The sequence below is a fragment of the Lactuca virosa genome, chromosome 4, assembly GCF_052849685.1.
Source record: "Lactuca virosa cultivar CGN04683 chromosome 4, Lactuca_virosa_CGN04683_v6, whole genome shotgun sequence".
Lineage (NCBI taxonomy): Eukaryota > Viridiplantae > Streptophyta > Magnoliopsida > Asterales > Asteraceae > Lactuca > Lactuca virosa.
The window spans coordinates 516,401,327-516,424,148 of record NC_136429.1 but is presented as its reverse complement, the minus strand read 5'-3'; the positions used below and the strand labels follow the sequence as shown (position 1 = coordinate 516,424,148).

The window sequence follows — 22,822 nt, the reverse complement described above, 5'->3', positions numbered from 1 at the left end:
ACCATAAGGATAATAAAATACAAAGTTGAACTAAAACAATGAATATTTGTAAAACCAAAATGATGGAAGTTTTGCTGGTTTTCGAAAGTTTGGGGTAGAAAATGAAATATTGTAGTTTGAATTAAAGAATAAAGTGAGATAAAGACATTGGAATAATATTTTGTAAAAAAACAAGAATAATGCAGAAAAAATATATTAAAAATCGCCAATTTATCTTCCTCATCATCACAAATCCCGAAGCATAACTATGAAATGATACGCACTAAAATTAATACGAGTTTTGTTCGTTCAAATGGTCCAATATTATTTATTTTCGATTGACGAGACTATTAATTATTTCAAACAATTAAACAAGTCAAATATTTTTATTAGATTATAAATGAATTTAAAGATACTGTTCACTTTGTAACGGTAGATGACGATATGGTCAAATTTGACAAAAGCAATAGACAGTTGACCTATTGAAACAATGTTTATCTACAATGGACTAACAAATATTTTTGTACATATTCACAAGTGGTGCATCTAAAAATACCTTTTTCCTCAAAAATGATTAAAAAGAATGAGAAATATGTTATTCAATTTAATACTCCTCAAGATCCAAAATTGATTTGGGTGATTAAAGATATTAGTGGAATATCAAATTGAAAAGGTGATTCCCTTAATTCAATGTACTTTCTAAACATGGTATTATTTGGATCAAAGTCATACTACAACTTTCCTAATTTGGATTAAACAAAGATTAATTAATTAATTAACAAAAAAGATTCTAATATAAGTAGCTAATTAAAAACAAACAACAGCCTCTTACCCTTTGTTGGCCTTTCTCTCTCTTGGTAATCTCTAATTAAACACGTGCTTATTATCCATAATTAAGATTAAGAAGATGAAGATGAACCATTAGTGCCGATAGCATTACCACCGCTGCTAATACTGTCGTTGTGTGGTGGCTGGTGGTGTTCGTGGTGGTTATTTCTATTTGTTAAGAAATCAATTCCACCGCCGGGAGATCCATTGTCGTTGTTGTGGTTGCCGGAATCTTTCTTGATGCCGAACGTCATCTTGTTGTTATGCATCCAGACTTTGAAAACCCCTTTATCGACTCCAATTTCGTTGCAGAATCCGATTATTAAGTCTTCGTCTCGCTTCTGCATCTTCCATCCGACCCGTTCAGCTAATTCGTGCATCTTTTCTTTCTGATCTTGAGTGAATTTTGTTCGGAATCGTTTTTTCCCATTTGAGTTAGACCCGATTATGCTGCCGCCGGCAGAGGATGGGGTGAAGTGAATTGAGGGGTTGTGGTGGTTTTCCGGCGCTTGTGCGGATAAGCCAGCGCTGAGAGCTAGGAGCATGTGTGGTGCTGATGGGTAGTAAGATGAGGAGATCGGAGGTGGAGATGGGGAATCCGCCGGACTAGAACTGTTTCCTCTAACTCCGCCGAGGGAAATTGGTTGTGGTTGAGGTGGTGGAGGGTGATGGCGGTGGTGTGGTTGGTACTCGATGAGGTGTTGAACAGGTGGGCTGTTCAGAAATGATTCGTCCGGGTCACGGCGATGGAAATTGCGATGACAACCACAAGCTGCACATTTTAACGATGTCGGGTCAGTCGGCGTTGACGTCGCCGACGGCATAAACTCTCCACAACCGTCGACTGCGTGTCCGCCCATACTCGCCGCGTGGTTCTTCAAACATTCTCTGTATGTCACCACCACCGGCGTCGGGTTGTGGTGATGCCGAGGTTTATGACGCTTAAGCACTCCGTTTGTAAACGGTGGTGGGAGCTGTTTTTGGACACTATTTGGTTGGATCCGAGCATCCTGATCAAGAGCTTTGATAGAGCTGGTGGTGGGGGTGGTTGTTGTAGTGGTGGTGGGCGGTGGTGATGTTACGTCCATGAGTAATTAACTATGCTTTGGGAATAGGGTTAGGGGTCCATAGATGGAAAATAGTGCTTTTTGGGACGATGACTGTAGATAACCCTCTTATGTGGTGCTGCACTGCTTCTTCTTAACCCTTGGGTTAAGTAATCCACTCATTGGTTAACCCGAATTTCATACATGGGTCACAAATTAAAACAGAATACGGGTCGGGTTATATATATAGCAAAATAGATTCTCTCAAATTGGTTGTTAAATAAGAAGACGTAATTCTGTTTTTTTTACTAATTAGTTGTGAAATAATAAGAATTTAATAATTGATTGTTAAATAATAAGAAATCACAAATAATAAAATTTTAAACCATCATGTAAGAAGCACAACGATGAATAGATTAAAAATAAATTCTACATAAGGAATAAGGAAGATCTTAATTTCAAATATGATTTCAACTCGTGGGTGTTAAAATGACAAATATCGACTATGTATTGCGTGGAGTAAGTCCATATTCACCATAGAATATTAGAATATTATCCAAACAACCTTGAAAACCATAATCGATTTGCAAATTACTACGAACTTTAAAACAACTCAGTGTTTTGTTTCAGACCATCACAAAACAATATATGTCGGATATAAAGCTACACGAAATATGACATTTGGAGTAAAGTACATTATGAACTTACATCTTGTATATTATAGTCAATCCAATCCTCAATGTCAATATAACATGGCAGACCTAATTCTATCGAAATTTTCACCCAAATTATAACAATGTACTTTCATTTAATTTTGAAAAAAAAAATCATGAAAATGACCATTAGAGGGGAAGTTTTATGGTTTGTAGCAATGTACTTTTATTGGATTTGCATAAAATGGCAAAATGGACATAAAAGGAATGATTTTCATTTTATAGCAATGTACTTTAATTTGATTTTCTTTTAATGAGTAAAATGTCGAAATAGGGGTTGTTTTCCATTTATAACAATATACTTTCATTTGATTTCTAGAAAATTGCTAAAAGGACCAAATCATGTACTTATTTCTTTAAAGGATGATGAAATAATGCTAGAAGTACATGTCATATCATGGGAATATGGTACTCTTTATAAATCACATGGATCACACACACATTCACATAGAAATCACAATCTCTTTCTAAAAACCATCATCACTGCCTCTATTTTTAACACCCTTTACTCAGGTGGTTTAGAAATACATATTCAAAACCATTTATTTTTAAAAATAGAAAGTTTTAGAGCTTAATAGTTTTGCAGATACCAAACGGTCGCAAAAAGTATTCCAAAAGTTTAGCTAATTAGAATGAGAGGTGTCAGTTACAATTATCATAACAAGGTACAAGTACCCCACAAGTCTGGGCCTTCTAAATATCCTCGCTTATCCCTAGCCTCATAGTTGTCAATCTGAACACACTTTAAAAGGAGTTAGGTAATGAATTTGGTTAGTGAGTTACCTGAGGTTGACTTATTAGAGTAAGAAGATGGTAATCATCAACTTACTCATTCCACCCCCCCCCCCCAATTTGTAAACCATCTTTCATAAAATAAGGTAGATTACCTAAAGTTTCCAAAACAACTCAATCTAAGAATTTAGTTGCAAAAATCAACATTTCGTCTCAAAACACCAAAAGGGTAAATAAGGAATAACACCACAACTTAATATGCAATCATGTAACTATTTCTACCCTTGTCTATCTCATAAATTCAACCCACAAATAATATGATGGGTACACCTATGACTCATGGTTGGTGCTATAAAGGAAATCACCACCCTTATTGTTTGATACACATAACGCTAGGCATTCGGAAGCCATCCATCCTAAGTCACGCAAGGGGTGACGATCCCATATAAGCATTAGTGACGATTATCTAGAAATCCACCCACTCATCGACTTAACGACCCCTAGTTTGTCATATATCGCATGGATATAACGAGGGATGCTCATAATCCCCCATCTTAGATGTATGCACATGTAAGGATGCTAATATAGTTTTAAAAACCAATTAGTAACTCAAGTAAGAAAAACACCTTTTCAAAATGGTTTTCATGTGTTGCTTAATACATATAGTATTCAAATTTCATTTAAGGAAACAAATAACCATTATATATGATGGGTTTTGAGCATAACAAACAATCATATGTGTGCATGCAACCCTAACTTTGATCTACGTTTTCTCTAATTGAACATACCATCTGAACAATAATGTAGAAACCCTAGAGCACTAGTATATAATCAAAATTACAAAATTAGGGTTAAAAACATACATTTGATTTTTATATAGCAATAACAATCCAAATCCTTAGTGTTGTTGAGACTTTGAGAACAAGCGTCACAATTGTCACGCCTCTAATGGCTCACACCCAACACTACCAATAGAAGAATGATTGAGAAGGAGGAGGGAGGTTGTAATTTTCGTCTAGTACTCTTCAAGAACAAGTGGCCGAAAATCATTGGGTATCAGCCCTATTTATAGTACAGTCAGGAAACCCTAGATAAGTCCAAATCCAAGATTATCTTAAACCAGGTAATTATCCAATTTCCTGATTATCAATTAAAGACTATTGTAGAAACCCTCAAACATATGAAAACCGTCCATAGCCTATATAGCATTCTATATTGCCTCTTGCTCAACTATCGAACAATTACAATTTAGTCCCTGCACTTTTAATTAATTCTTTTAATCCCAAAATTAATTATAATTAATTTCTAATTAAATATTAATTAAATATTAATTAAATATTACTATTTCTAATTAATATATTATTCTCATAATATATTAACAAATTATTTATTTCAAATTATTAATCAAATAATCAACCTCTTTCTCCAAAATCATCTTGTCTAGTTGCTAGTCTTGAGGGAAACCCAAAAAGACTGTGCTACTATTAATTCAATTATATACCAATTATAATTATGAGCTTAGACACCTAATCCAACAGTTTCCCACTTGGATAAGTCTAATAACTATAGTTTCCAATATATCCTTCTAAACCGATTAGCAAATTGTTGCTCTCAAAGCCGTTGTCGAACTCTGACCTAGTCAGTTATTTGTCCTAAGATAAGTGATCATATAATCCTTCGTTCTGCAAGATATGATGTGGACAAATGACATGGAACAGAATCAATCTCATTGTCCAATACTTTGTTTCCCGATTTCTGATTTGTAATGACAAAGAACAACTAACCGAACACATCAATTTTGTCCTGTCCGGGCCCGACACTATAAGTCAACACCAATTCATCAAGGGGCCCAAGATATCGCTTTTCCGGTTAGGGCAAAAGGAACAGATAAACTTTGACTTATCTGCTTTCACTGTTTACTCATCAAATCACGCACAACAATACGTTTTATAACATCAAGTTACTGATGCGTTTATGTATTATCAATGCACAACCAACTTGTAAACAACAACTCATATATCTTCGCTTAAAGATTATAAGATATTATCGTCTCAGAATTACTCGTGATAAATTTTATGAAGTAATTCTCTGAGCGTGGGTTAATCCAATACTTAAATCTTTATTTCAAAGTACTCATGAGTATTGCAGAAAGCCATTGCTATGTCTAAACCCTTTAGACAATCTATAATCCAATTCATGATACTCTTGATTTACTACTTACTTCCAAAAGTATGATCGTCTTTGGATGTTTAAACAATCCAATTATTCTGGAAGTAAAACATGCAAAATTGAAACATAATAATAAACAACTGACAAAAGATAGTAAACAATACTTATAAATCATTCTTTATTATTCAATCATCAAGTGTCAATTACATTTATTTTGTTACAAGTTTCTAAACAACTATCTAACTACTAAAACCAATATCATCCTTCAGACCAATGCTCCTAGCATGTTGAAAGTGCTTAATCCTACATAGACCCTTTATGAGGGGATCTGCTGGATTTTGTTCGGACGATACTCTCTTCACGACGAGGTGACCTTCTTCTACTCTATGTCTAATGAAATGGTATTTTCTGTCGATATGCCTCGATCTACCATGATCTCTTGGTTCCTTAGTTAAGGCAACTGTCCTTTCATTATCACAGGGAATATCCATTCGCTCCTTGATGGTTGGAACAATTCCAAGGTCTCCGATGAAGTTATACGTCCATATAGCCTCCTTCGATGCTTCGCTTGCTGCTATGTACTCTGATTCACAGGTAGAACCAGCCACAGTTTCTGGTTCAGAACTTTTTCAGGTTACCTCTCCTCCATTAAGGGTAAACACCCAGGCAGACCGAGAACGAAAGTTGCGTCTGTCTGTTTGAAAGATGGCATCACTATACCCGGTTACTCTTAAGTTGTCACTATCACCAAGCACAAGGACCCAATCCTTAGTTCTTTGCAGATACTTAAGAATATTCTTGACCACTATCCAATGAGCTCTACCCGGATTCCCTTGATAATGACTAACCATACTCAAAGTGAAAGCCACATCAGGGCGAGTACATGTCATAGCATACATGATAGATCCAATAGTGGAAGCATATGGAAATCTACTTATTTCTGCTATCTCTGCATCGGTACTCGGACTTTGAGTCTTACTCAGTTTGGTATTACTCTATATTGGGAATTCTCCTTTCTTGGAATTCTCCATACTAAAATGTTTCAGTACCTTATCCAAGTATGTACTCTGACTAACTCCAATTAGTCTTTTACTCCTGTCTCTCAAAATCCTTATCCCTAGAATATAGGCAGCCTCTCCTGAATCCTTCATAGTGAAACACTTTCCAAGCCAAGACTTAACCTCTTGCAAAGTTTAAATGTCATTTCCTATGAGAAGTATGTCATCAACATACAATACCAGGAAGGGTACTATTCTCTCACTAGCTTTGACATATACACAAGATTCATATTCACTTCTAGAGAAGCCAAACTCTGTAACTTTCTCATCAAAACAAAGATTCCATCTGCGAGAAGCTTGTTTCAATCCATAGATTGATTTCTCAAGCTTACACACTCTACTGGGGTACTTTGCATCCACAAAACCCTCTGTCTGACTCATGTAAGCATCTTTAGCCAACTTCCCATTATGGAAAGCGGTTTTGACATCCATCTGCCAGATTTCATAGTCATGAAACGCAACTATGGCTAGCATCACCCTAATAGATTTAATCTTAGCTATTGGTGAGAAGGTCTCATCATAGTCAACCCCTGGGGTTTGAGTAAAGCCCTTCGCAATCAATCGAGCCTTAAAGGTGTGTACCTTTCCATCCATATCGGTCTTCTTCTTAAAGATCCATTTGCACTCAATTGTCTTACGACCTGGTACATTGTCAACCAAATTCCAAACTTGGTTGTCATACATGGAGTTTATCTTGTTGTGCATTGCCTCTTTCCACTTGGCAGCCTCAGGGCCCGCCATTGCTTCCTTGTAGTTAGCAGGTTCATCCAAGTTTACCAGTGTACTATCACTGATAAATGTTGTAACATCCTGGTTCCGGGGTATATCATTTCTATTGTTATAATGAGTTTCATGGGCGAATCGGCGAGTTGGTGCCTCAACTCGTCGAGTAGGGTCGCGTTGGGTGACGAGGATTAATGAGCTGACTCGACGAGTCTGTGTCTCAACTCGCCGAGTCAGCGCTGGTGAAGGAAACCCTAAACTTTCGGGCATGTGACCTATTTAAAGGCGCTTATAGCCTCATTTGCGGCTCATCTTCTGTTCAACTCTCCTGTGTGAAGCCCTAGGCGGCCATAGAAGCTAAGAGAGAGTCCTTGAGCTTGTATCAAGTGTTTTGATGGACCTTTTTGGAAGAAGAGGAGTGAGCTTCAAGCAAGAAGTGGGATGAGGCTATGGGATCTAGCATTTCTTCTCTAAGAGCTTCTCTGGAAGGTAAAATGCCCACACCTTTCTCATCTATTTAGTTGGATCTCATATATATGAAGATTTAGGGATTTTTGTCATTTTGGTTGGGTTCTTGAGTAGTATGTATTATCTAGAAGTCTAGACCTCAGATCTGGACCTTGTGAGGTCCTTAGAGTTTAGATGTCCCAACTTTATTCGTTCAAATGAGGGTTGATGAGCTAAATCCTTCATGAAAGGCATGTAGTAGCATTTTGGAGCAATAACATCATATATGAGCGTAAAGATCGAAGCTTTACGTGACTTTTGAGTATTAGGAGGTTAGATCTTCGAGTTAGAGTTACAGATCTGACCTCAGGTGGCTGGATGGAAAATCCGATGGAGCCGACTCGCCGAGTCCATGGGATGACTCGACAAGTCGTAGCGGGTTTGACTGAGCAGCCTTGTCACGGTGTTGACTCACCGAGTTGGGAGTCAACTCGGCGAGCTGAGTGAACCCTAGGAAGAATTCAGAAGATGTGAAGGGACTCGAGGAGTCGCATGGGTGCACTCGACGAGTTGGGTCAAATATGGACTGTTGACTCGAGTTGACTTCTATTGACTTTGGGGTTTTGGTCAACATAAGTAATAGAGAACTTGGAGGGGTAAAATGGTCTTTTTCCCACTTCAAATAGTTAGAAAGAAAAAGAATCGTCTTCGGTTATTTGAGTCTTGAAAAGAGTATTAATTAGATATATTCACCCTTTGTGTTAGGAGGAGGCTAGTTCGAGATCCGAGCGCGAGGTTATTTGCTCACCTGCTAGCCGAGGTGAGCCTTCTCACTATACTTTACCTTGAGTGGTAGTTATGTGTGATCGGAAGGTCTTATGTGCTTACATTGAGTATTATGTTATCTTGCCTTATGTTTTATGTTGTGCATTATTTCTTTGTGATTTATGCCATGCGGAGCTTTACAGACCGGACCAGAGGCTCCAACGATTTATGAGGCCAGAGGGTCCTCAACCAGACCGGACCGAAGGGTCCAACGAGCTAGACCGGACCAGAGGGTCCAACGAGCTATGGGACTAGAGGGTCCCGCTGAGACACATTGACCGGAGGGTCTTACAGAGTATAGCCTCGAGTGACGAATTTGTTGTATGTGGTATTTTGGGGAACTCACAAAGCTTCGTGCTTACCGTGTTATGTGTTATGTGTTTCAGGTTTTCTCAAGATCGCGGGACGGCACCGGCTTGATTGTACACACCAGAGAAGGGATTATGTTTCGATGATCCTGGATTATTAATTAATTAAACATGGAGTGCGTTTTGTAAATCAAACAAACGAGATTTTATGAAATGTGTTATGAAGATTATATGATTTAAAATGGAAAATTTGTTTTGAAAATTCACGTCGGTACAAGTTGGCATCAGAGCCTTGGTTTGAGGGATTCGGATACACCTTCGGGTTTGTCTGGACTCAAACTGAGGATTTGAGAAAAGTTTTCAAAAGAAACGACTTTTCTGAAAACGGGTAAAGTATTTCAAGAGAAAGCGGAAAAGGGCAGTGTGTACAATCAGCCAGATCCCGAATGGTGATATCCCAAAATACTCTTACTTGTGTATTATGAGATATTTATGAGATATGTTATGAGATATTATGCATGCTAGAGAAAGGCTAGGTATTTCATATTTTAGGACTAGAGTGGCCTGATTTGTGATGCCTTAGCCTAGGAGTTGCTGTTACCTGTGATGTGTTTTTGAGTATGTTCTGAGTAAGAGTATCCAACAAGAATCCTTTTTAAAGAAGGATTTGAGTAGAGGAGTAATCTAGGAGAAATACCAGGATGAGCAATTGTGGAGTCTATTGAGAGGGTAGTCAGATGCCCACGTAGGGCGGAGTTGCTTGAGTTCGGTGATATCCTACGAATATGAGGAGAGCAAGTAGGATAATATCCTAGAGGGGTTTTACATGATAGTATAGACTATTCGATGCCCGAATGCTGCTTGCTTCGTGCTTTGTGGAACTCTTGATGATGGGAGTTAGCTACCAAGTGAATATGACGATATTCAGGAGGTAGGTGGATGGCGTCATAAGGAGTTCTTCAGCAGCTGATGGCAGAGAAGTGAGAGAATCTGGGAAGAGCCTAGGGGGTGACCCTAGTCAGATGAGTACGTTGACAAAGTAGAGCATTTCGTTGGGGAGCGAGCACGCGTGACGGGATTGGTGATTGAGAAGGTTGGGCCGCTACTTAGGAACTCTGGAATGGTCTGTGTAGAAAGTATGGGTAGATGTGGCAGGTAGTATGGGCCCGTACTATTGAAAACAGAGGAACCATACTCGATGCAGGGAGTATTCCGAAGGTTCTAAGTAGCAGATCAAGAGGTGATGTCATGGTTCGAGTACCATGATTTGTAGCAGATCTAGAGGTGATGTCATGGTTCGAGTACCATGATTTGTAGCAGATCAAGAGGTGATGTCATAGTTTGAGTACCATGATTTGTAGCAGATCAAGAGGTGATGTCAAGGTTCGAGTACCATGGTTCGTAGCAAATTGGGAAGAGAGAACATGGTTCGAGCGCCATGATCAGTAGCAGATTAAGAGAAGATAACATGGTTCGGGTACCATGGTTTATAGCAGATCGAGAGGTGATGTCATGGTTCGAGTACCATGATTTGTAGCAGATCAAGAGGTGATGTCATGGTTCGAGTACCATGATTCGTAGCGGATTGAAAGAAGAGGACATGGTTCGAGTACCATGACACGTGGCGGTTAGTGATTCTGGTTTTACCGGTTATTCCGTGGTGATTGTCTAGACTAAGATCAGATGTGAAAGAGTATGGGGCTAGAGGGCCATGATGAACGAGTTTCAGTGGAGCATCCCTTGAGAGGGAAATCGAGTTAGCTCCGAGGGATTGTTGGTGAGATGCCAATTGGAGTCGCAAGACTCAGGGATGAGTAGGGATGGTGCGTTATGGGAGAATACGGTCTGGGTTGAGCAACCGGCCGATAGTGGGGATGTCACTTTCTGTGACCTGAGTGGTGCTATTTCAATGTTCTGCGAGAAGCAGGAGAGATATTGAGTTTCTGCCCCATAGGGTTTACCTTCAACTCTTAACCAGAATAATTGGGCAGTATGTTGGATGCGAGGTATTCTTATACCAGGAAAGAGTCATTAGTGGGACTAAGACGGATGAGAGCAAAGAAGTGCCTTTTTGAGGTAAAGGTACTTGTATTAGTAGTTTCCGGTGGTTAAAAAGGAGTATAACGGGGCAGTGGCCCTCGTGGTCTACATGGTGTATCGACAATGAGAATAAGGTCTGTGCTTTTATGATTATTCCCGTTTCGGGAGACGAATCGAGGAGCCAGAGTCGAAGTGCGTGATAGGGCACTATTTCCTGATTAGAGATAGATTGGATTCGGAACAGTGGGTTTTCTGGTGGTGTGTCAGTCTGAGGCTTCAAGGTGACTAGATGCAGTCATATGGGGAGGATTCCAAGATTTTGTCAAGGACGGGATATTGGAGATTGTTTGGTTTCCTTTGGGAAGGACCTGGGGTGATTGCACAAAACGTTTAAGAGTCAAGTGTGTCATGACTGGTGAGACAATCAACTGAGTAGATTGTGGATATGCCAATTAGAGATTTTTCAAACCCTGAGTGGGGGAGAACTGGTTCTCCAGTTAGGGGATCAGTGATCCATTCATGTACGGTCAGAGGAATGGTTATGGGAATTTGCGGTGCGGACGCATGAACCTGAGAATGAGGCGAGGTGCCAGACGGGAAGATGTAAGAGTTTGTGTTTAAGAAAGGATGAGTGGATCCACTGCAGGTGGCCGTGGATTGGGAAAATTCATTATGGCCTGTGATTTTCGGAATTAGCATATGTCGAGTTCGAGTGCGATCAGATCACTGGATTACGGATGCAATAGCTGAGAGTTGCAAGTGAAGGTATAGATTGTGATCTATACCCCTGGGAGGGCAGCAGTTGATTTGTTAACCAATTTCAGGGACGATATGAGTAGTTCCGTATGGGTAGTGACCAGTAGAGGGGGAGCTTCGGGTTTTCGTCAACGTGTTCTGAGCCATTGATGATGCCTCTGTGTTTCAACTTGGTAGTTGAAATATCTTGAGGTTCTGTGTTGGTGTACCAAGGTATCCGGGTATGATGTCTTTATTTCCAGATTATTTTGAGTTTTGAGTTGAGAATTGGCAAGTGGTGTGGCAAGTATCTATGGTTCCAGTGGGAGCAATTCGGCTAATTGATGTTAAACGAGATTATTTAAGAATAAGGATTGCAGTGAGAAAAAGGAGTTTGCCATGACGATTGCTGTCAGGAGTAGCGGTGCTTATTTTGGGTGGGTGTGTGTGCACCTATCTATGGTTGGTCCGCAAGGCATGAGTTAATGATCGCAGTGTGGCGTTGACCTGAGGATGAGATTGTGAAGTGGTAAGAGCAAGTACGGTAAGACTACGGGGGGCTGCAGTTTCAATGAGTTAGTGCAAAGGAGTGTGGTGATACTACGGGGAGCCATAGTATCCACCAGATAACGTGTTGGTGTGGCGATGCTGCGGGGAGCCGTAGTATTCGCCAAACAAAGGGAGGTTGTTGTGATGCTACGGGGAGCCGTAGTACTCACTAGTCAGCGAAAGGTTGTTGTGGTGCTACGGGGAACCGTAGTACCCACTAATCAGCAAGAGGGTGTAGTGATACTGCAGGGAGCCGTAGTACTCACTAGTCAGCGAGAAGGTGTTGTGACGAAGTACTCTCTGATCAGAGCATGAAGCAGAAGAGTTTTAGGTTTGGGTAGCCCTATATTTGAGTTTTTGGGAGCCTGGTGGTCGCACCAGGGGTGAGACTGGGGTCTCCATATTTGTTGGGAATAGTTATATTCTGAATTGAGTTGTGATTGTCGCAACCCAAGGGGAGTGGATAAGTAGTACATGCGCGGGTTGTGGGTCATGAGTCATGAGTTGAGTGGTTCATTGGGACGAGTGGTTCCAACTCTGGTTCGGACCAAACTCTCGAGTTTGAGTTTGGTTCTGGTGGCACGTGGGGTAGGCAAGATGAGATTCTGGAATCTGAGGTGGGTTCCATGTTAAGGGGTATTGTTTGTCATCTGATGTCTTAGGCCTGTGTAGGTCAGTATTCGGGTATGAGAGGTACCGCGAGATGCATGGAACTATGAGCAGTAGACGACAGTTGTCGGGGTTGAGTCCATCTTCAGTTGGGATTGTAGTATTCGTTTGGGGTAAAGATAACTTAGTGACTTGTGTGTCACAATGGGCCGAGATAGTTGTTGTGAGAAGGAAGGCGGCGAGACGTGTTGGGGCATGTAGTGGGTAACCGTTGGAGGTCCAACTGTGGGGTCGAGAGTAGACCAGGTGCTAAGTGTTAAAAAGGGATATCTGGGAGAAAGTGAAGGATTACGATTTGTAGATGTCTGAGGACTTCTAAGCGAGCATGATTATTTTGTTATTGTGTCGGAGAACAGGGTGTTGAATTTTTTTTTGTTCGAATGGGTTCTGATAGTAGTTCAGGGGATGAGCCCCTGGAGGGATGTGAAACCTTTCGTTCCTTGGGACGTGATTCAGATCATTTGGCATGTTTGGTATGAGTGAGTGGTAGCCGATTGTTGGATTCTGTCTTGTGAGAATCAGAGGAGCAGTGAGTTATTAGGGTTTGATATTCGAGGGGCGAATATTATGGTGATCACTTGAGTGGGCAGTCTGGCGGCGGGCCAGGTCACTAGAGCTTCCAGATTTTTGGGTTAGCGACAGAGGGGTCGGTTTTGTTCCGGATTTGGGAGTTCCTGTTTGGATTCAGGTGTCTATAGAAAAGATATCGGCGGGGTATGAGGCCCTCTTCAGTGGTGCTTTCCGAGTTATAGGTTCGAGCTATGTGTGGATGAAGAGCGATTTCGAGGGCGAAATCAAATTAAGTGTGGGAGAATTGTAACATCCTGGTTCCGGGGTATATCATTTCTATTGTTATAATGAGTTTCATGGGCGACTCAGCGAGTTGGTGCCTCAAATCGTCGAGTAGGGTCGCGTTGAGTGACGAGGATGTTGGATTAGGTGTCTAAGCCCATAACTATAATTGGTATGTACTTGAATTGACAGCAGCACAGTCCTTTTGGGTTGCCCTCAACCTAGCAACTGGACAAGGAAATTATGAAAGGAGAGATATTAATTTATAAGATTAATAAATTAATATATATATATATATATATATATATATATATATATATATATATATATATATATATAATGATTTATTAATATGTTAATGGATTAATATATTAATTAGAAATCATTATGTTTAATTAATTGTTAGCCAGAAATTAATCAGAATTGATTTTGGGGTTAAAAGAATTAATTATAAGGTGCAGGGACTAGTTTGCAATTATCTAATAGTTGAGTGGAAGGCTCTAGAACCCCCTTGGAAGAGGGTGGACGAAATCTTTAGGGGAAACCCTAATAATTTCGTCCATAGGGGCTTGGATAAGGCCCTTGGGTTTGCTTAGGCCCTAAGCAAAGGATAACTAGGGTTTCCCTTAAACCCTAGATCCCTCAGCTATATAAGGAGCCTCCTGGTTCATGTTTTTGGACACTCTTTCTTTTGAAGAAACCCTAAGGCCGAGATTTTGCATACTCCCTCTCCCCTCTCTCTCCAAGTTTCCTTCTTGCTAGTCATTGGGTGTGATTCCATTAGAGGCATTACACTTGTGGTGCTAAAGCTTCCAAGAAGATCAAGATCAAGATCAAGGGAATATCAATTGTTTGCTATAGCAATTGAAAGGTATGTAAACCCTAAACCCTAGTTTACTATTTTCGATAATAGCCTCTCTCCTCTAGGGTTCTTGTATTGCAATTCAAAGTTGTATGTTCAATAGTTAAAACATAGATCCAAAGTAGGTTGCATGTGAACTTAGGAATTGTTTTTCTAGTTTATTTGTTTTACCTAAATCCCATCAGTGGTATCAGAGCCATTGTTGTTTTAAATTGAATTGCTACAATTGTTGAATTGCAAATTAGGGTTTATAGCTATTAAACCCTAAAGGCCAAATTTTCGATTTCTAGGGTTTTGGATCAAAGGGTTTTTTCGAAAACCCTAGCCTCCAAAGAACCCTAATCGAAATTAGGGTTAGGGTTTTGAAAACCCTAGCCTCCTCCCTTGTAAATTTCGAAATATGCTAGAGGATAACTAGGGTTTCTTGTTTTTTGGATAATTGTTACTTAATTAGATTAATTGGATAATTATCCTTACCCTATTTTTCGAAATTAGAGGGATAAGGATTAGGATTAAATTAATTGATTAATTTAATTAGATAATCCTTACAAGATTTAATAATTTGATTAATAGTTAATTAATAGATAAATATTAAATCTAGTGAATTGGTTTATTTAAATTTGAATTTAACAGCTTAAATTTCGAAATTTATATAAACCCTTGAAGTTTTAAAAAGTTTTAAAACACACCTTATATATATATTATAATTAAAGGTTTAATATTATATGTATAAGAATATGGTCAGTCAAATCGCTAGTATGCCTCATTCACGAAGCTAATCTATAAGGGGGGTATAAGGAAACTGCCTATAAAATGGTAGTTGAATGGGTGTCCACTCTCACCCACCGCTTCCTTGATTAGTGGAGGGTCGTTAGCAGAACGGATTTGATAGGACAACTACTTCTCATTAAAAGTATAATGATATTAAAGAAAGTACTAGAACATTATTTTCAAAATCCCAACTCTAGTTACTTTAGGAAAAATGTGAAAAGTATGCTAATCCATGAAATTGCACATTATGCTTTATTGGTCGTTAGTGGAGCGTGTGTGGTTAACCAGCACACTAAAAGGCACTAATAAAGAGTAGCAATGGGTATCTCATAATTGTCATTTTGATGGAGCGTGTGTGGTTTACCAGCACATCAATAGTTAATGATAAAGACAATGAGGTTACCAAGCACATTTGCATGGTTATTCACATCTTGTTTGTGATCCTCGGCATCCCAGTCACAAATAGAAGAGCATAATCTGAGAATAAAACATGCCATTGAATAGTTTCAATGTATCTCAAAAGAATTAGGAATTTCACTTCGTTTGTTTCGTCTAATGGTGGAATTGGTGAATCGTCATTCACCTACCTTTATGAAATTTTGCACTTGGATCTCGGCATCCCATTTCTAAGTTGTGAATCTTCATAGTTGGATCCTAACCTTGATATTATATCTTTGGGTTATTCTATTAAGGTATCTTGAAATCTAACTAAAACTTTCTTTCTTTTCAGATGTCTACTCCTGGAAACACTTCTGCTTCGTCCTCCTCCAACCAAAACTTCTCTTTGCTCAATATTTGCTCCAAAGTCGTTATGGATGGCTCAAACTATAACGATTGGATGCGCAACATCAAGATGGCTCTTCGTTTCGAGAACAAAGAATATGTTCTTGAAAAGGAGCTCAAAGAGCTTGATGAGAATGAAGCTACTCCTGAAGATCTTGCTGCCTACAAGAAACATTACGATGATGCTACCAAAGTGGCATGCATCATGGTGGCAACTATGTCCCCAGAACTGCAGAGGTACTATGAGGACTACTGGCCTTTCGAGATGAACAAGGACCTTATGGAAAAGTACCATAAGCGAGCTCGTCAAGAAAAGTTCGAAGTAGTCAAGTCACTCATGGCTTGCAAGATGAAAGATGGGGAGTCGGTTGTGTCACATGTGCAAAGAATGCAACGCTACATAGAGCGTTTGGTCAAGCTCAATATTCACTTTGATGAGGAATTGGCCATTGACATGGTCTTGAACTCACTTCCTGAATGTTATGGTCAGTTTATTCTAACTTACCATTTGAACAATACTGAGCAGACCTTGGCCCAATTGCACAACTTGTTGCAGACAGCTGAGGCAGGGATGAAGGGTAAAAGTATACCCTCCACACCTACGAGTGCCCCTGTTTTGGCTATTGGACAGGGAAAGGGGAAAAAGAGGAAAGGTCCTCCCAAGCAAAACTGGAAGAGCAAGGCTCAAGCTGGGTCATCTAGTAATGGCCCAAAGGCTAAGCCCAATGGTTCCACTCCCCATGTTTCTGATCCAAAAGAGGCAGTTTGCTTTTACTGCAACCAAAAGGGGCATTGGAAGAGATCTTGCCCACAATATCTGCAAGATATCAAGGATGGCAAAGTGAAGCCATCTTCGGCAGGTATTTACACTATTTCTGCTAATAACTCATTATCTTCTCGTTCATGGGTCCTTGATACAGGATGTGGTTTTCATATCTGTTCTGATTTGCAGGGTCTAAAGGAAAGTGAGGAGATAGAGCGAGGAAGGATAAACCTGATCATGGGAAACAAAAAGTCTTCACCAGTAACCAAGATCGGAGTTTATCAGCTTCTGCTTAGTAATGATGTTAGATTAGATTTAATAAATTGTTGCTATTCGTCTGAGATGACGAGAAACATTATTTCATTTCATGCATTGTTCAGACAAGGTTTTACATATTCTTTTAATGATTTGAATGGTTCAATTTCTGTTTATAAGAATGGTGTTTTTATGTTTGAAGCTTTGCCTTGTAATGGTGTGTATGAAACAGTGACTTGTGTTGATAGCCTAGGAAATAGTGTACTTAATATTGACTTGTCTAATAGTGTAGACAAGGCATGCTTGTGGCATTGTCGTCTTGGACACATTAACAAGAAACGCATAGCCCAACTCCAAAAGGATGGAGTGTTGGAATCATTTGACCTAAAGTCAGATGATATGTGTGAGTCTTGTCTTTTGGGAAAGATGACAAAATCACCATTCACAGGGTCTTGTGAAAGAGGTGAAGGTCTGTTGGATCTCATACACACGGATGTGTGTGGACCCTTCAGATCAACTACAAGAGATGCTAATCGATTCTATGTGACCTTCACTGACGATTATAGCAGATATGGATATATCTACTTGATCAAGCATAAGTCAGAAACTTTTGAAAAGTTCAAAGAGTTTAAGCATGAAGTCGAAAATCAATTGGGCAGAAAGATAAAGATACTTAGATCCGATAGAGGCGGGGAGTATCTTAGTATCGAGTTTAACGACTATCTGAAAGAATGTGGGATAGTCTCACAATTGACTCCTCCTAGGACACCACAGTTAAATGGTGTAGCTGAGAGGCGCAATCGAACCTTGTTAGACATGGTTCGTTCTATGATGAGTCGGGCTTCGCTTCCTATTCACTTCTGGGGGTATGCCTTAGAGACAGCCGCCCACATCCTCAATCTTGTCCCTACAAAGAAGGTTGCCAAAACACCTCACGAAATGTGGACAGGGAAAGTTCCCTCGTTAGCACATATTAAAGTCTGGGGTTGTGAAGCTTTCGTAAGACGAGAGACTCACGACAAGCTAGCAGCTAGAAGTGAGAAATGTGTTTTCATTGGTTACCCAAAGCAGTCTTTTGGATATTTGTTCTACAGGCCTAGTGAGAACGTGGTCTTTGTAGCACGAAGAGGAGTCTTTCTTGAAAGAGAGCTCATATTCAAAGAGGACAGTGGGAGCACTATTGACCTTGAAGAAATTCAAGAGTCAGCCAATGAAGGAACCTTAGATGACACTAGCACTCAACCAGAGGAAACAGTTCCTGTTGAACCAATTGATAACTCATTACCTCTTAGAAGATCCACTAGGGTGAGTGTGCCACCTGAGTTGTATGGTTTTCATATTACTTCAGATGGTGACACATTCATAAGTGACAGAACACTGGTAAACTTAGATGAACCAGTCACTTATAAGGAAGCAATGGCAGGCCCAGAGGCTTCCAAGTGGAAAGAGGCAATGGACAGCGAGATTAAGTCCATGTATGACAACCAAGTTTGGAATTTGGTTGATAGTGCACCAGGTCGCAAGACAGTTGGGTGCAAATGGATCTTCAAGAAGAAGACAGACATGGATGGGAATGTGCATACATTCAAGGCTCGACTGGTTGCAAAAGGTTTTACTCAAACCCCAGGGGTTGACTATGATGAGACTTTTTCGCCAGTGGCTAAGATTAAATCTATTAGGATATTGCTCGCCATAGCTGCCTTTCATGATTATGAAATCTGGCAGATGGATGTCAAAACTGCTTTCCTTAATGGGAAGTTGGCTGAAGATGTTTACATGAGTCAGCCAGAGGGTTTTGTTGATGCAAAGTTTCCCAATAGAGTGTGCAAGCTTGAGAAATCCATTTATGGATTGAAACAAGCATCTCGCAGTTGGAATCTTTGCTTCCATGAGAAAGTCAAAGAATTTGGTTTCTCTAGAAGTGAAGATGAGTTCTGTGTGTATATCAAAGCTAGTGGGAGTATAGTAACTTTTCTGGTGTTGTATGTCGATGACATATTACTCATTGGTAACGACGTTCCAACCTTGAAAGAGGTTAAGTCTTGGCTTGGAAAGTGTTTTGCAATGAAAGACCTTGGAGAAGCTGCCTATATTCTTGGGATTAGAATATTGAGAGATAGAAAGAAGAGACTAATTGGACTTAGTCAGAGCACATACTTGGATAAGGTACTAAAGAGGTTTAGTATGGAAAATTCCAAGAAGGGAGAGCTACCTATCCAGAGCAATACCAAATTGAGTAAGACTCAATGCCCGAGTACAGATGTTGAAATAGATGACATGAGTCGTGTACCTTATGCTTCCGCTGTCGGATCGATCATGTACGCTATGACATGTACTCGCCCTGATGTGGCATTTGCTTTGAGCATGGTCAGTCGCTATCAGGGAAACCCAGGTAGAGCTCATTGGATAGCAGTTAAGAATATACTCAAGTATTTGCGAAGGACAAAGGACTGGGTTCTTGTGCTTGGTGGCAGTGATACTTTGAGAGTAGATGGTTACAGTGATGCCAGCTTTCAGACGGATAGAGATAACTTCCGTTCTCAGTCAGGCTGGGTATTTTTACTGAATGGAGGAGCAGTTACTTGGAAGAGTTCCAAGCAAAATACGGTGGCTGATTCTACTTGTGAATCAGAGTACATTGCAGCAAGTGAAGCGTCGAAAGAAGCAGCTTGGTTGAGGAACTTCATCGGGGATCTCGGAGTTGTTCCAACCATCCAGGAGCCTATGGAACTCTTCTGCGATAATGAAGGAGCGGTTGCCTTGACAAAGGAACCGAGAGATCATGGTAAGACCAGACATATCGACAGAAAGTACCATTTCATTAGACATAGAGTTGAAGAAGGCCATCTTATAGTAAAGAGGGTGTCATCTGAAGATAACCCAGCAGATCCCCTCACAAAGGGTCTGAGTAGGGCTAAGCATATTCAGCATGCTCGGAGCATAGGACTGAAAGATGATATTAGTTTTAGTAGTTAGATTAGTTTTTGAAACTTGTAACAAAGTAAATGTAATTGACTTTTGGTGATTAAATAATAAAGTATTATTTATAAGTTTGGCTACTACCTTTTGTCAATTGTTTATTACTGTGTTTCATATTTTGCATGTTTTACTTCCTGAATAATGAGATTATTCAAACTCCACAGTCGCTCGTACTCTTGGAAGTAAGTAGTGAATTAAGACTGTCATGAATTGGATTGCAGATTGTCTAAGGATAGACATGGCAATAGAATTGCTGCAATGTTCATGAGTACTCAGAAATTGAGATTTGAGTATTGGATAAACCCACGCTCAGAGTATTACTTCATGGAATTCATCACGAGTAATACTGAGACGATAATATCTTATAATCTTGAAACGAAGATATATGAGTTGTAATTTACAAGTCGGTTGTGCATTGGTGATACGAAAACGCATCAGTAACTTGGTGTTATAAAACGTATTGTCATGCATAATTTGATGAGTAAAAGATACAAGCATATGAGTCAACGTTTATTCGTTCCTTTTGCCCTAACAGGAAAAGCGATATCTGTGGGCCCCTCGATGATTTGGTGTTGACTTATGTGCTGGGCCCAGCCAGGACTAAATTGATGTGTTCGATTAGAAGTTCTACATCATCACAAATCAGGAATCGGGAAACATAGATTCTGGACAAACAGATTGATTACATTCCATGTCTTTTGTCTGGGGATATCAAGCAGAACGAAGGGTTATATGATCACTTATCTTAGGACACATAACTGACTGGGTCAGAGTTCGGCAGCAGCTTTTGGAAGCTACAATTTGCTGGTCAAATTTAGAAGGCATACTAGCAATTATAGTTACAGACTTATCCAAGTGGGAGACTGTTGGATTAGGTGTCTAAGCCCATAACTATAATTGGTATGTACTTGAATTGACAGCAGCACAGTCCTTTTGGGTTGCCCTCAACCTAGCAACTGGACAAGGAAATTATGAAAGGAGAGATATTAATTTATAAGATTAATAAATTAATATATATATATATATATATATATATATATATAAATGATTTATTAATATGTTAATGGATTAATATATTAATTAGAAATCATTATGTTTAATTAATTGTTAGCCAGAAATTAATCAGAATTGATTTTGGGGTTAAAAGAATTAATTATAAGGTGCAGGGACTAGTTTGCAATTATCTAATAGTTGAGTGGAAGGCTCTAGAACCCCCTTGGAAGAGGGTGGACGAAATCTTTAGGGGAAACCCTAATAATTTCATCCATAGGGGCTTGGATAAGGCCCTTGGGTTTGCTTAGGCCCTAAGCAAAGGATAACTAGGGTTTCCCTTAAACCCTAGATCCCTCAGCTATATAAGGAGCCTCCTGGTTCATGTTTTTGGACACTCTTTCTTTTGAAGAAACCCTAAGGCCGAGATTTTGCATACTCCCTCTCCCCTCTCTCTCCAAGTTTCCTTCTTGCTAGTCATTGGGTGTGATTCCATTAGAGGCATTACACTTGTGGTGCTAAAGCTTCCAAGAAGATCAAGATCAAGATCAAGGGAATATCAATTGTTTGCTATAGCAATTGAAAGGTATGTAAACCCTAAACCCTAGTTTACTATTTTCGATAATAGCCTCTCTCCTCTAGGGTTCTTGTATTGCAATTCAAAGTTGTATGTTCAATAGTTAAAACATAGATCCAAAGTAGGTTGCATGTGAACTTAGGAATTGTTTTTCTAGTTTATTTGTTTTACCTAAATCCCATCAGAGGATTAATGAGCTGACTCGACGAGTCCGTGTCTCAACTCGCTGAGTCAGCGCTGGTGAAGGAAACCCTAAACTTTCGGGCCTGTGACCTATTTAAAGGCGCTTATAGCCTCATTTGCGGCTCATCTTCTGTTCAACTCTCCTGTGTGAAGCCCTAGGCGGCCATGGAAGCTAAGAGAGAGTCCTTGAGCTTGTATCAAGTGTTTTGATGGACCTTTTTGGAAGAAGAGGAGTGAGCTTCAAGCAAGAAGTGGGATGAGGCTGTGGGATCTAGCATTTCTTCTCTAAGAGCTTCTCTGGAAGGTAAAAGGCCCACACCTTTCTCATCTATTTAGTTGGATCTCATATATATCAAGATTTAGGGATTTTTGTCATTTTGGTTGGGTTCTTGAGTAGTATGTGTTATCTAGAAGTGTAGACCTCAGATCTGGACCTTGTGAGGTCCTTAGAGTTTAGATCTCCCAGCTTTATTCGTTCAAATGAGGGTTGATGAGCTAAATCCTTCATGAAAGGCATGTAGTAGCATTTTGGAGCAATAACATCATATATGAGCGTAAAGATCGAAGCTTTACGTGACTTTTGAGTATTAGGAGGTTAGATCTTCGAGTTAGAGTTACAGATCTGACCTCAGGTGGCTGGATGGAAAATCCGATGGAGCCGACTCGCCGAGTCAATGGGATGACTCGACGAGTCGTAGCGGGTTTGACTGAGCAGCCTTGTCCCGGTGTTGACTCACCGAGTTGGGAGTCAACTCGGCGAGCTGAGTGAGCCCTACGAAGAATTCAGAAGATGTAAAGGGACTCGAGGAGTCGCATGGGTGCACTCGATGAGTTGGGTCAAATATGGACTGTTGACTCGAGTTGACTTCTGTTGACTTTGGGGTTTTGGTCAACATAAGTAATATAGACCTTGGAGGGGGTAAAATGGTCTTTTACCCACTTCAAAGAGTTAGAAAGAGAAAGAATCGTCTTCAGTTATTTGAGTCTTGAAAAGAGTATTAATTAGAGATATTAACCCTTTGTGTTAGGAGGAGGCTAGTTCGAGA

The 22,822-nt window shown here is 39.9% G+C and overlaps 1 protein-coding gene across 1 annotated transcript; it reads right to left on the bottom strand.

The window, feature by feature from the left end:
- Positions 1 to 665: 665 nt before the first annotated feature.
- Positions 666 to 2,001, bottom strand: HB23 (homeobox protein 23). Its single transcript, XM_079046560.1, has one exon. The coding sequence runs from the start codon at positions 1,893 to 1,895 to the stop codon at positions 879 to 881; it is 1,017 nt and encodes a 338-aa protein (XP_078902686.1). The 5' UTR covers positions 1,896 to 2,001; the 3' UTR covers positions 666 to 878.
- Positions 2,002 to 22,822: the final 20,821 nt, after the last annotated feature.

Coding starts and splice junctions, on each gene's coding strand:
- HB23 (XM_079046560.1), bottom strand. CDS start 1,895: ATGGACGTAACATCACCACCGCCCACCACCACTACAACAACCACCCCC.